This window comes from Portunus trituberculatus, chromosome 18, assembly GCF_017591435.1.
Source record: "Portunus trituberculatus isolate SZX2019 chromosome 18, ASM1759143v1, whole genome shotgun sequence".
Taxonomy (NCBI): domain Eukaryota; kingdom Metazoa; phylum Arthropoda; class Malacostraca; order Decapoda; family Portunidae; genus Portunus; species Portunus trituberculatus.
Genome location: NC_059272.1, coordinates 11,630,044 through 11,645,043, shown reverse-complemented (window position 1 = coordinate 11,645,043; position 15,000 = coordinate 11,630,044). Strand labels below are relative to the sequence as shown.

Genomic DNA, 15,000 nt, shown 5'->3' with positions numbered 1-15,000 from the left:
TACACACACACACACACACACACACACACACACACACTCTCTCTCTCTCTCTCTCTCTCTCTCTCTCTCTCTCTCTCTCTCTCTCTCTCTCTCTCTCTCGTTAAAAATTTTACTCTATACTTATGCAACAGATGTCTACATTTTTATGAATATATCAGTAATTATCCTGGTATTCATTAGCACATCAGGCTCATCTACATGATTCTTCGTCTTTGTTCAGTATGGTGACTTTTTTCCCCCAACCGACTTCATTGATAGATAATATTACGTGATCTCTCTCTCTCTCTCTCTCTCTCTCTCTCTCTCTCTCTCTCTCTCTGTCTTTCACATACACACACACACACACACACACACACACACACACACACACACACACACACACACACACACACACACACACACACACACACACACTCAGGAGTGCCAACAGAACTCCTCACAACCAGAGCTTTCTTCTAGCCAGCCTAACCTAAACTAAATCACGAATCTTGCTTTTTCAATGTTGATTTGGCTGTATATATGTATGTCAATAACGAGATGGCTACGATATTGTATGATGAATAACTACATTGCAAATACTTACGTAGCTAGCCAGCCATACAGTATGTTTTACTTATATTGTTGCTTTCTTACTACTCATGGTGGTTATCCGTATGAATCTGTTGTCAATCTATCTACCTACCTAACTACTTATCTAATGCTGTCAATCAAGAGAGTAAAATTTCTACATCTTGAGTATACATAATGAAACTTGGGTCTATATTGTGCATTCACTTGGCATTGATTGTATGTTTGTTATACGTATTTCTTTCTACGCATGTTGTTTTTTTTTTCTATTTCATTGTATAGAAACACAGGGAAATATAGGAGAGGTACACAATGTTTGAGATGTGAATTAATCCTTTTGTCTTTTTTTCTGACTGCTACTTTCCATTCTCTCTCTCTCTCTCTCTCTCTCTCTCTCTCTCTCTCTCTCTCTCTCTCTCTCTCTCTCTCTCTCTCTCTCTCTCTCTCTCTCTCTCTCTCTCTCTCTCTCTCTCTCTCTCTCTCTCTCTCTTAAGGCAACGGTTCCATAATGTATTCAACGAAAAAACAGTAGTAAATTCCTAAGCATGTAGTTAATTTTTCCATCCTTCTTGTTTACTTTCCCTGCCGTCGCCTCCGCCCCATACTGAGGAAGACTACCCCGTGGGAAATCATTTTAAGATAATACATTCGGGCCATATTTATAATGATCGAGGCAGGTGTTCGAGGGAGTAAAGAAGGTGCGTGGGATGGAGGCTGCCTCGGTTGGGAATCAATACCACGCTTGTTCTCTTCCTCCCTGAACCCTCCTCCTCCTCCTCCTCCTCCTCCTCCTTCTCTTCTCCCTTCCCGGTTCTCCCCTCATCTACTCCTATCATTTCTCTCTTTTACCCTTTATTTTAGCTTTATTTTTCTTGTTACGTATATAGTGCCTTGTGATTCTTCTCTCTCTCTCTCTCTCTCTCTCTCTCTCTCTCTCTCTCTCTCTCTCTCTCTCTCTCTCTCTCTCTCTGTTCTTGCCTGTTATTTCTTTTTAATTCCTTCTCTTTCGCCTCTTCACCTATAGCGCTTTTCTCGTTGTTCTTTCTTCCTCCCACCCCTCTCCTTTTATTTTTCCTTTTTTTTACGTGAAAGTCTCATTGATCTCTCTTCATTGTGCTCCTTTTATTCCAGTCTATCTCCTTCCTTTTCCTGTCTACGTCTGACCTTTGATTTCCCTCTTCACTGAGCTTTCTATGCCTCCATTATTGTACGTTTTCTTCCGTCTTCTCACCAACCAAGGCTAGGGAACTCTCAGTGGAAACTTTTTTTTTCTACACTTAGTTTAAGTTAGTTGCCTCCAGTTTGCCATGAGAAACAAAAAAAAAAAAAATGCAATGGATGGAAAAGTAACTGCTGTAGATGTAAAACCGTTTATGAAGTTGCTTTTTAGAATGTGTGTGTGTGTGTGTGTGTGTGTGTGTGTGTGTGTGTGTGTGTGTGTGTGTGTGTGTGTGTGTGTGTGTGTGTGTGTGTGTGTGTGTGTGTGTGTGTGTGTGTGTTTACTACTACGGCCTCCGTCTATGTTTAGTTTATGCACTTTTAGATGTGTGCACCTTTTCCTGCATTCTTGATAGTCTTTTTGTTTATTCATTTTCAACTAGACGTCTTTTCTCTCTCTCTCTCTCTCTCTCTCTCTCTCTCTCTCTCTCTCTCTCTCTCTCTCTCTCGTATTTCACTACTTTTGTCATCGTCGATGCTGTTGTTGCTCTTGTTGTTGTTACTGCTGGCGCTGCTGTTGTTGTTGTTGTTATTGTTGTTGTTGTTGCTTCTTTTCATTAACCACTATCTCCATGTTCTCTGTCACATTTAGGAAATAGAAGTGTCTCCCTTCCAATGCTCCTTCACACGCCTTTTCTATTTTTCATCATTGATAATGGTTTTTTTTCTATTGATATTTTTATACTGCACTACCACGAGCCAATATGTGTACCTTTTTATTGGAATTACCTTTCTACTAATTATTTTTTTATCTATTTCTTTTTGTTTTTGTAGCGCATTATTGACAAGCTCTCGCCTTACATTTCAGAAAGGTACTTGGCACTATCTGGTTCCCTTTTCTGTTTTTGTCTTTTTTTTCGTAACGTGGTGCTTAGAGTCAATTTTTTTCCTCCTTTCTTGGATACTTGCGAAATATCAATCTACCTGAAGTTATTATTATACAGTACTCATTTGCGAATAAAATGGATGTGTTTTACTTTTTTTCCCTGCTATAATTCACACACACACACACACACACACACACACACACACACACACACCGCGTAGTGAAGTGGTTAGCACGCTCGGCTCACAACCGAAAAGGCCCAGGTTCGAATCCCGGATGCTGCGAGGCAAATGGGCAAGCCTCTTAATGTGTAGCCCCTGTTCACCTAGCAGCAAATAGGTACGGGATGTAACTCGAGGGGTTGTGGCCTCGCTTTCCCGGTGTGTGGAGTGTGTTGTGGTCTCAGTCCTACCCGAAGATCGGACTATGAGCTCTGAGCTCGCTCCGTAATGGGGAAGGCTGGCTGGGTGACCAGCAGACGACCGTGGTGAATTACACACACACACACACACACACACACACACACGCAGACACACTAGAGGAGAAAAAACATTTGCCTTTACTATCCTCTTTACTACTTCAATCTGTCTCACTTTTGTGAAGTTAATCACAAGTAATTTCGTAATGGCCACAGGTTCGCCGCTCTCTGTTCTTTCTTTGTAACCCTTTCTGTTCCTTTCACATCGACGAGTCCTTTGCTCTACTGGACAAACAGCGTCTCAATAAATTTCATAACGACAGCCTATAAACAAACTGGCATATTGTAGGTGGCGAGGACTGTCACGGATATATATGACGTGAAGGAGAGGGAGCATGACAAGCACTCGTCTCCGCATCCCATTTCACAGAGGCACAGCTGAAGTGAAGGAGAGGAGAGGTGATCTACAGCCTAAACTATTGATCACGTGAGACTGGCCACCATTAGCCTCGTCAAGGGAGGCTGAAGCACGTCACCGATGTGTGTGTGTGTGTGTGTGTGTGTGTGTGTGTGTGTGTGTGTGTGTGTGTGTGTGTGTGTGTGTGTGTGTAATTCACCTTGGTCGTCTGCTGGTCATCCAGCCAGTCTTCCCCATTACTGAGCGAGCTCAGAGTTCACAGACTGATCTTCGGGTAGGACTGAGACCACAACACACTCCACAAACCGGGAAAGCGAGGCCACAACCCCACGAGTTATATCCCGTACCTATTTACTGCTAGGTGAACAGGGGCCACACATTAAGAGGCTTGCCCATTTGCCTCGCCGCCCCGGGACTCGAATCCGGTCCTCTCGATTGTGAGTCGAGCGTGCTAACCACTAGACTACGCTGTGTGTGTGTGTGTGTGTGTGTGTGTGTGTGTGTGTGTGTGTGTGTGTGTGTGTGTGTGTGTGTCTATGTACAGGAAAGGCCTATATGTCATGTCCCTGCAGACGCTGAAACACACACATACATACACATATACATTTCCTTCCTCTCTCTCTCTCTCTCTCTCTCTCTCTCTCTCTCTCTCTCTCTCTCTCTCTCTCTCTCTCTCCAGCATCATGTTTCTCTCTAAATGAGCACCATTAAATGTGCACTTTTGTCTCCGTGCCCAGGAAAATTAATAAAGATAGTACATAATTACATAATGTGATAATAGTAATACGATGATTTAATAGAAGTGTTACGTAGGTATAATATATTTGGGCTCACGTTAGCATACTCACTCACTTGCACACACAGACACACACACACACACACACACACACACACACACACACACACACAGGCACGCGTGTGCGCCCGCCCGTGCGCGCGCGCGCTGGTCACACGAGGGTGGAGCAAACGATAAGACCACTTCGTCTCCCTGTGTTTGCCGTAGTGAGGGCCCTCCCCCACCCTCCCCCACCTCTTCCCTTGGCCCTCTTGTGCTCTCCCTTCCCTCTTGGCTTCCTCGCTGCTACCCGAGTGTCAACACAACGCTCCTTCACTCTCCCCCATCACGCTCACATCACCAGTTTTCCATTCATTCTCTCTCTCTCTCTCTCTCTCTCTCTCTCTCTCTCTCTCTCTCTCTCTCTAAAAACTATTCCTTTCCCTCTTTTCTCTTCTTTCTTTGTTATCTCATTCTTTTTCCTTCTCATTCGTCTTTATTCTCCTTTTCAGCTCTTGCTCTCCTCCTTCTCTTGGTTCTTTATTTTCGCTCATCCTACTCTTTCTTATGTTTCATCTTCCTTTCCTACTCCCTCCTCCCCGTCCTCTGTCTCTCCTTCCTTCCTCTTTTATTTTCCTTTTTCCACTCTTTCTTCTTCCTCCTCCTTTTTCCGTCTTCTCCATTCTCCCATCCTAGTCTCCATTTTATTATGCTTCATCCTCCTCTTCCACTTCCTCCTTCTCTGCTTCCTCCTTTATTCTCTGCCCAATCTCTCTCTCTCTCTCTCTCTCTCTCTCTCTCTCTCTCTCTCTCTCTCTCTCTCTCTCTCTCTCTCTCTCTCTTTCTCTCACTCTTTTCTCTCATCCTCCTCCTCCTCCTCCTCCTCCTCCTCCTCCTCCTCCTCCTCCTCCTCCTCCTCCTACTCAATCTCATCTCCCTATCGTCTTGACTGCTTCACCATTCACACAGACGGTGCTCACTCACGACGCGCCGCGGCCCTTCCCTTTACGGCCCTCACACTTCACCTGACACTCCGCCCGCCCAAACACGAGGAACTGCAGCTTGATCAACATCGCCATATGGTCTGACTTACGAAGGACCAGCTGTGTTTCGCCACTCACCCGCCACTAGCCCGCCGCCGCCACCTCAACACTCACCATCCCCACACCCACCACCTGGCTCCTGTCACGGTGGTGGTTGTGGCGGTGGTGGTGGTGGTGGTGGTGGTGCAGGGCGACGACGTGGCGGCCAACGGGAAATTCTTAGGATTGATTTTGTCCCGACCTTGTCTCCGTGCCCAGGTAGACAGAGAGTGGGAGGTAATGATATTCACACTCACACTCACACACACACACACACACACACACACACACACACACACACACACACACACACACACACACAGGCATATGATCGCCTCTATATACCTCCACCCACGAAAATTTCCCTTTCTTTGAAAGTTGTCAAAATAATTTTCTTTCATGATAAATTTCTCACAAATAAAGCAAACCTAATCAGATTCAGGAGATTATTCATAGGAGAAATTTACAATATATATCTCTCTCTCTCTCTCTCTCTCTCTCTCTCTCTCTCTCTCTCTCTCTCTCTGACTATGAATATTTTCAAGCTTATAAACATCATATTTTCTTTTGTGCGAAACCTATGAAACCAATGATAATCCATGATACATCAATCCTATACTGACGGGACATACGCGCCCCTCAAGATCAAACAAGATGGTCCACTTCACAAGCTGCATTGTGAGTCAACCTTGCCTTATTGCCCCCTTGTAACCCATTATATATATATATATATATATATATATATATATATATATATATATATATATATATATATATATATATATATATATATAAGATTTGCCGTAGTAATACCTACGTAATACACTCACACAGGAAATCTGCAGTTCCAGAGGGCTTTTTTTTACATTTTGTTGCCCTTGGCAGTCTTTTCTCTTGCATTGAAAAAAAAAAAAAAAGAAGACAGATATACTTCCTTCTTACGTTGGCTGGCTATCCGCGATCCCCACACTGCCTAATGAGCCTCACCCAACGCATCTTGGTGTGTTTCCTTGCCCATCACTTACGCTTCCATGACAACGTTCATCACACCAAACTTTGGTATAAAATCCACTACTTAACATGAATCCTACCCTTCCCTCTGATTCACTTCTTGTTTCCTCCACAGAGGCGGCGTGCGGCCACAACGAGAGGCGGCTCCTGCACGACCTTCTAGACAGCTACAACCCCCTGGAGCGTCCAGTTCACAACGAGAGCGAGCCGGTGGTCGTGTCGTTTGGCATCACACTCCAACAGATTATAGACGTGGTAGGTTACCCTGCTGCCTATAACCAAAACCAATGTACTACTCAGTAAAAAAAAAAAAAAAAAAAAAGTCATTGAAACTTTGCAAGAAAATATGAGCACTGAAAAGATAAAATCAATTAGTTGTGCTCACAAGACTAGCATTTGCTAGAATATAGAATAAATACTAAAGTTGTTAACATTAATTTCTAGATTATTAGCTATTAGCTATTATTCAAAACCAATAATTTTATTAACCTAGAGGTATGCAAATGTTCATATGATATATTAAGAACAAAAAAAGTTTAAGAATAAAAATAGGCTGATACCTACTGAGCCTAGGGGAAGATCTTCTTTTATATTGCATTTGAGCCTTTGTTGAAATGAGAATTACAAGAACGCAATATCCAAGGAGGTCTTCCTTTCGGCTCAGGTGGTATTGGCTCCAAGGCTCAGAGCTGTTGACTATACTAAGTGTATGTAGACTAGTTTTGATGTCTTGATGTTTAGACTTGTTCATTGTCTAACTTCTTTATTGACCACACAATTCACCCGAATCATCATCACTAAATCAATATGTTTTACTCGAATAAATCTCAAGCTTTTCTCAGAGAGCGATTTCTGACGCTCGGCCGTCTGAATAAAGTCGGTAAAAATCGAACACAGTAACCTGGAGTGTTGAAGCTTACCTCCCATGAACCTGTGTCCACAACATCTGAATAGTCAAGTGTTCAATGATGATGGAAAACACTCCAGGCTACCCTACTTGACTTAAAAAAAAAAAAAAAAAATACATATATGGCATCGAAAAAAAAAAAAGTGAATATAAAGTAATATGGGAAGAGGCATGGACATTTTGAAACGGTTGGAGAAAGAACAGAATAAAATTGAGGCTTGATTAGTATTGAAAGGAAAAGAACACTACACAGATCACACCGGGATGCGTCGCCGAGGAGGACCGAGAGTCGTGGCAAGGCGTCCTCGGCCCCTGCACCTGCCCACCATTCCTAGCCTGTGACGAGTGTGAAGGACATCAAGGGACAGAGAGAAGGACAGATGAAAGTAACAAAGATAGACAGATCGACTGATAACTAGATATACTAAAAGACAGAAGGACACTATTGGAAAGGCAGACGGACAGCAGATGATAGATACATATACAAAATAAATGCTGACTAATTGATAGACACGTAATTTAACATATTGATGGACAAGAAAGCACACAGATAAATAGATGGTTGATACTGTAAGATAGAAAAATATATGTGCATTGACAGACAGACATAGACAGAGAGAGAGAGAGAGAGAGAGAGAGAGAGAGAGAGAGAGAGAGAGAGAGAGAGAGAGAGAGAGAGAGAAAGAAAGAAAGAAAGAAAGAAAGAGAAAGAAAGAAGAGAGAGAGAGAGAGAGAGAGAGAGAGAGAGAGAGAGAGAGAGAGAGAGAGAGACGGGAGACTTACAGCGACAAATCCACCGGGGCAGCCAGCACTGAGCCGCACAACCTGAGGCGCTCCGTGGCCTGGCTGGACTGGGCAGAGGCCACCGGGGGACCAAACACGCTAGTCAGACACTCAATATTGTTCTGTTCGACTCGAATCCTTACGTGCCCTTCCCTTATTACTTGTCCCCCAGACATCTAAAATTCAAGGTTTTGGCAGCGGGGTGGCAAACCATGTCCATATTAAAGTTGGACCATAGGCAGTTTCTTGACCCAACAGTCGGTACCAGCCATCTCAGGCTCCTTTTCTTTCCTTATTTATTTTTTTTTTAAAGTGTCTTCTTTAACTAATAATGATGTGTGTTTTGTCTAGGATATTCACTAAATAAGACCTAGTGATGCATGTAAATAATGAAAACAGAAGTTTTGTCACTCCTAAATAATGACACAAGTGTTTATGCATGATTAACATCTTCTCTCCGCCCTACAGGCTCTCTACCCACGGCTTTCACCCGCCACTCACTGCCGTACCCGCATCATACATCCCCTTCATCCACACACACACACACACACACACACACACACACACACGCGCGCGCGCACACACACACACGCACTCACTCACACACACACACACACACACACACACACACACACACACACACACACACACACACACACGCGCGCCCGGTAGCTCAGTGGTTAGAGCGCTGGCTTCACAAGCCAGAGGACCGGGGTTCGATTCCCCGGCCGGGTGGAGATATTTGGGTGTGTCTCCTTTCACGTGTAGCCCCTGTTCACCTAGCAGTGAGTAGGTACGGGATGTAAATCGAGGAGTTGTGACCTTGTTGTCCCGGTGTGTGGTGTGTGCCTGGTCTCAGGCCTATCCGAAGATCGGAAATAATGAGCTCTGAGCTCGTTCCGTAGGGTAACGTCTGGCTGTCTCGTCAGAGACTGCAGCAGATCAAATAGTGAAACACACACACACACACACACACACACACACACACACACACACAGCAGCAGCAGCAGGAGCAGCAGCAGCAGCAGCCATCAAACAAACAAACACACATGAGTAAACGCACACACACACACACACACACACACACACACACAGTCATGATATTCTACAGAATCACCATTCCCTCTCGCTTCCCTGCGCACTAAACTGTACCCCTTAATTTACCAACCAATGACTGAGAACAGATGCTGGACCGATTACGCAGTAGGTTGGGCCTCAGTGTACGCGTGACGTCACGTAAGTACTCAGTTGAAGTCAGCAAACCAGACGAAGCAACATGGACAATAGAGTGAATGTCCTATTGAAGTTTATAAAAGGAAATGGAAAGTAATGGGAAAAAAATCAAAGAGAGACTGATATATGTTTGGTGATCGTCTAAATATTGTAAAAGTAATGTGCTTACCCAAACCATCCCACCCCAGAAAACATTTGTGTTGTGTTATCCATTATCAAATTAAATGTGAAGATTTCCATAAAAACTCGTAATTCATACACTAGAATCGATATAACATTTACATAGATGAAATAAATTTTGAACTAAAAAATCACAGCAAGTTTAAATAAACAATGTATAAGGCATTCCTAGCTCTAGTAGACAATGGATATTGGATATGCCGTGGAGGCCACCGCACCGCAGTACTCTTGAGAGACTGGCTCTGGATCTCACACCGCCGCCTTTGCCCGCTCACTGCAATTTTGTTTTGCAGTGTGCGTCACTGCGCCTATCGTGACGGAGAGACTAATCATGCGTGGGTCGTCACTTGTTACGGGGTGGCACTTATCAACCATTTATGAAGCCGTTAAGAAGCCTATTCCCTAAGACATCTAGCAACATACGTATATCAACATCATGTTTCGGTTTTGGTATGAGTATGAATTCTATTGTATGGATTCTCAGAAAACTAAGGATCATACTCCTTGTTTACTTGGTTATGTGTATATACACTTATTTTATGTTATCTCTTCTTCTGTCATAATAAAACTGTTGACCATAAGACTGGAAAGTATTGCTTCATTCAACGTTATTTCACTTCGAGAAACATCAGTCATAAATACAAATTGAGAAGTCATCAACAAACTAATTAAGTAACGATAAAAATCATTAACGTTCTCACACTGAACGGCACTCGTAGTCCTGGAGTACAGACAGACACCCGTAACAACACTAGTCTGCAAGAAGCGAAAGTGGTTTTAATAATCTAAAGAATGTTAAGAAATTTAACTTTTTTAAACTGATCTCGTACAATTTACGTTGTATAATTTTCTGATTAAAGCAATCCATTTTATCTTAATTTAATTGTCACGAGTAGAATCTTACGTTTATCAGCACAGCTTAGGGTGTCAGTGCCCCTTATCAAGAACCATTTATCAGTTATTTCAAGACAAATCCTTGATCCTCGTCACCTCAGATCTTTTTGATTTGTAAACTCTTCCCCTTTCTAAACGTCTTCCAATGAGTAAAATCAATATTTTACCTTACATATTTCCACTGTACTTCAGTATTTTTCAGACTTGTATATTTTCTCTCGGTGTTAGTGTAGCATAACTGCCTATTTTTCAACACATATAATCAGGAAACAACCTTCGAGCTGTGCATGAATCCAACCATCCCTTGCAATAGAGATAAGATAAGCGTACTGGAGTCTGCCAGCTTTTGCTGGGCACTAGTCATAAAATGCAGGGCGCTTCGATACACTCTCACGGTGGCAGAGCGTAACGGGCGAAGTTAGTTTGTACCAAATAACGATATCAGGTTTCGACTGACAGCCGGTTGATAGGAAAGATCCTATAAACCCAGCAGCAGTAACTGACAATCCACGTACACATACGGTACAATAACAAACCAGCTTTAAATTAATGCAAACATATAATTGACTATTCTATGATGTGATGTAACGCAATGCTGATTATCGAAAACTCTTGTTAATGTGCGTCAGTCAAACACTGCGTGAGGGAAGAGTCAGCTCAAATGTTGTTTTTCTCACATACACTCTTCAAGAATCGACTAAGAATTTATTTTATACGAAGCTTGACACTGCACGTTTCTTTCTCCTAGTCTGAGGCTACATGAACATATAAGTACATAATATTTCAAGTCCTTAAGTGAGTACACTGTAACTCGAGGTGGCACTGCATGTAACAAGTAAATCAGCTGCTGATCATATTTTAGTAAAATGTATGATAATGCTTATACATATCACATCGATACAAGTAAATCAGCAGTACCTCCAAGACTGCAGACTTCGTAGGAATTACGCACGGTTCTTTGCTCTATCAGCTTAGAATATTGCGTGCACTAAACTGCAGAAATATTAATGACCAAGATTGACTGAGCGGAGCTGTATTCTTATTCATTCATTCAATTTCTCTTTTGTACTTTTTTTCTCGATAAACACACTTTTATCACCGCAGATCTTTCAATGTGGTCATCAAACTGGATATCGCAAGATAACATCGGTGTCGTACCTCACCTCAAATGAAGACTCATTTTGTTTGACTAATGACGAGCTGGACGACACAAACAGTGTACGTGATCCCAGTGAGCCAGCACTGCGCTGCGGCTGTTACTCGCAGAAAGTTAATGCAATTAAGCGTCTAAACTTTACTTTTCTCTCTAATTGATGATGTTCTAGCAGTGCAGCTACCTCCATTCCCACAATGCCCGCATAACTGCATGAGGAGGTATGAGTGGCACTAAACCAATGCGTCGTGTGGTCATTAGTGTTGTGGTTGACCTATCAAAATTCATCTGCACGAGAAAAGAAGTTTTCCGCTTAAACCACCCGAGCCCAGCTTAAAGGTTTATTTATGTAACGCTTGAAAATTTATCTTGTGTGATACTATGCAGAGATCACTGATGGTTATAAGGAAAAATTATCAAAAGGTAATACAAAGAATGTTTTTAATTCCTGCCCTGTCAAAAATGCTGATTGATGTGTATTAACAGAACATTCAATATCACTGCCAAGTAACCGCCGTCATGTGGAAGTATAAGTACCATAAAAATTAGAAAAAAATAACTGACGATATAAATTTTGAGTGTCCTTATTTCGAAGTGCAGTAATTTCCCATCTCATTTCTTCAAAATGAATTAATATGTATTCTATTTCATCTTTTTTTTTTTGTCTAGGCGAGGTTTACTATTGTATTGTAGTAGTATTGTGTTATGGTCTGTTCCAGTTGTTCTCAGTGTAGTCACGAGGAGTGCAGAAAGCCGCGGCCAACAAAACTTTACTGTTTGTCACTGGTAATTTTCTCACCATTGTAGATAACGACGGCCAGATTCTACAGGTGACATCAAGACTATGACTGGCACAGCAATATTAATATTATCATCATTATCATTATTATAATTATCATCATTATTATTATTATTATTATTATTATTATTATTATTATTATTATTATTATTATTATTATCATTATTATTATTATCATTAGTAGTAGTAGTAGTAGTAGTAGTAGTAGTAGTAGTAGTATTGTCATTGAAAATTATGAAAATAGTCATTATATTGAAAAAGCTGAAATATACAATTTGATAAACTGCGCATTTGGAGAAATAAACAAATTTTATATAAAAAAATCGGATGGAATTGATGACGAAAAAGAGAGAGAGAGAGAGAGAGAGAGAGAGAGAGAGAGAGAGAGAGAGAGAGAATTGAAAAATTTCATTGTAAAAAAAAAATATATATATATCTCGCCTTATGTAAACATTATTATGATATTTATGTACATCCTAGAAAATCTGAATTCCAACGTTGTTCAGGAGAGGAATGGAAAAAAAAATTGTTCCCGGCCCACCAGTTCTTGTAACTACACGACAGTACTGTATCAGATCAGAGGCAACAAAAGACAGTGTGATCTCTTCTAAGAGATACAAGACAAGATAGAGACATAAAAAAGACAGTTATGGTGTAAAAAATCAAGACGCACAATACCAAAAAGAAAAATATAAGTTTCGAAAGACCAATCGTACAGAATTCCTTGGAGTCATTGCGCAATGCAACGGTAACATTCCTACCAAAGAATGTCATTCAATAATTTCAATTCAGTAATCATGGCAATAATGAGTGATACATGCGCTTTATACAATGTCCCTACAAATAGATTTGTAAACATGTTCTTTTAGATAACACGCTGTATTCGAAGAGAAAGGAAAGAACGTGCAAAATGAGCTTATTATGAAATATTATGATAGGTGTTGTACAGTACGAAGGTATTTCCTAAGATTGAAATTATGTCATATTCATTATACAATCAGAGCAGTGGGTAGAAATTTTAATCATGATAGTACGAACGAAATCAACCTGGAAAGAGAACTTCGGTCTGAAGACACATCAAAACTACAAACATGAAATACAGCATCTCACGGAGTTGAGAGTTTTGTTTCATCTCCGTCAATTTTTCTTGTCCTTGTGCTTTAAATTGTACGTAAACCTCGGCCGGCGATACTTGATCCATGGCTCTCATGTGTAACGGGCTCTGCCCACACGCCGCCTCTAACTATGCTAGAGTATAATGATATTCGTCCCGATGAATTCTGGTCTTTTATATATTGTCTCACTCCGACGAAGTGTTCCGCACCTTGTAATCCTCTATCGATATTTTCCTATAAAATAACTAATTTCGTGAGGAAAGGTCTTTATAGATATTTTTAAATAAATAAAAAGAAATAAAAGAGATAAGAGATTGTAGGAACACACGGAGGCATTACGGAGAAGGCAACACGAAACTAACACAAACATATGAAACCTTTACTCCTAGCCATTCTCCTTAATCAAAACCATAAAAAGTCATCGGTTATTTGATTACATTTTCTATAAAGATGTGTGCCGAGATTTATGCAAATAAATGTTTAGCACAATAGGCTGACTCGCCGCCTTACTCTTGCTGTTGTTGCTTCATGCCAAGAAAATTATTTAAAATATCCTTAATCGCTGAGTATTGTGCAATTTGAGCATATGCTTACTCCCTTACCACTCCCTGGGGAGGCAGAAGAAATGTTCCCACCCATGCCGTGAAAACTTTTTTTTTCACTCCTTCCTAATTCAGAGACATTCGTTGGGACTTCTGAGCAAGAAACAAGTCACCACGATGAACAAATACCACGGAGGCAATATTGTTATATCAGGTGCAGAAAAAAGCATTTGATATACCAGGCATGGGCACAGAATTCTTCTCTACAATTATCATTATAAGACGCTATTAGTAGTGAAAATGTAGGATCGACTAAACCGTGAACTTCTAGAACTTTGAGAGCGTAGTGATTGGCGGCCGCTGTCGGCTGTCGGGATAAAGAAAGTATCTCACAACTAGATTTATAAGAAAAGAAGTATTAGAAGAGCTGTTCAGAATTCTAACGGTTATATCAGATTATCAGTGCAAAAACTATCTGCAAGTGTTCATCAAGCTTTGGAATCAACTTGTTATGGCCGATTCACAACAAAAATAAATAAATAAAATATTTCTTGGAGCAGGATAATGTTTTGTGTATTATGTGCATACAGCTCACCCGGTGGCGTAGTGGATAAGGTGGTGAGCGTGGGATCGGGTAGACGTTCACGCGTAGGATCTAATCCCACCACATACCGCTTTGAAGCTATGTCATTTGTCGAGTGGTTTAAAGATACCCACATGTCACCATGATATCCAGGATCTAGGTGGTTATATCAAAGATGCGCTTGGGTGGTGATATGGGCCCTAATATGGGTACCACTATAAATAAAATTGCCTGCACCACTAATGGGCGGAAGCTGAACTGCGCTTCCCACATATACTCTTCAAGTATTCCTACAGGCGCTATTGGCCATAACATATTAAAAAAAATGTACAGGATCCTCTAACCGATGACTAGGGAGAGTGTTTCTCATGTACCTTATAAGGAAGCTATGGCAAGTATATGAAAGGTGAGAAAGCAGATAGCTTTTCATAAGAATATTATTTTGTAAACGAAGGTAAAGACGTAAGGAAATACTGTGTGGCTTCCATGCAGTACA

At 41.3% G+C, this 15,000-nt stretch overlaps 1 protein-coding gene across 16 annotated transcripts in view; it reads left to right on the top strand.

Annotated features, from left to right (window-relative positions):
- The window catches only part of LOC123505467 (neuronal acetylcholine receptor subunit alpha-7-like), a 240,105-nt gene that overhangs the window by 153,562 nt on the left and 71,543 nt on the right, over positions 1–15,000 (top strand). For all 16 annotated transcript variants that reach the window (XM_045256796.1, XM_045256789.1, XM_045256799.1 and 13 more), the window contains exon 2: positions 6,431–6,570. In XM_045256796.1, the coding sequence (XP_045112731.1) occupies positions 6,431–6,570 (140 nt within the window). The remainder of the gene's footprint in view (positions 1–6,430; positions 6,571–15,000) is intronic.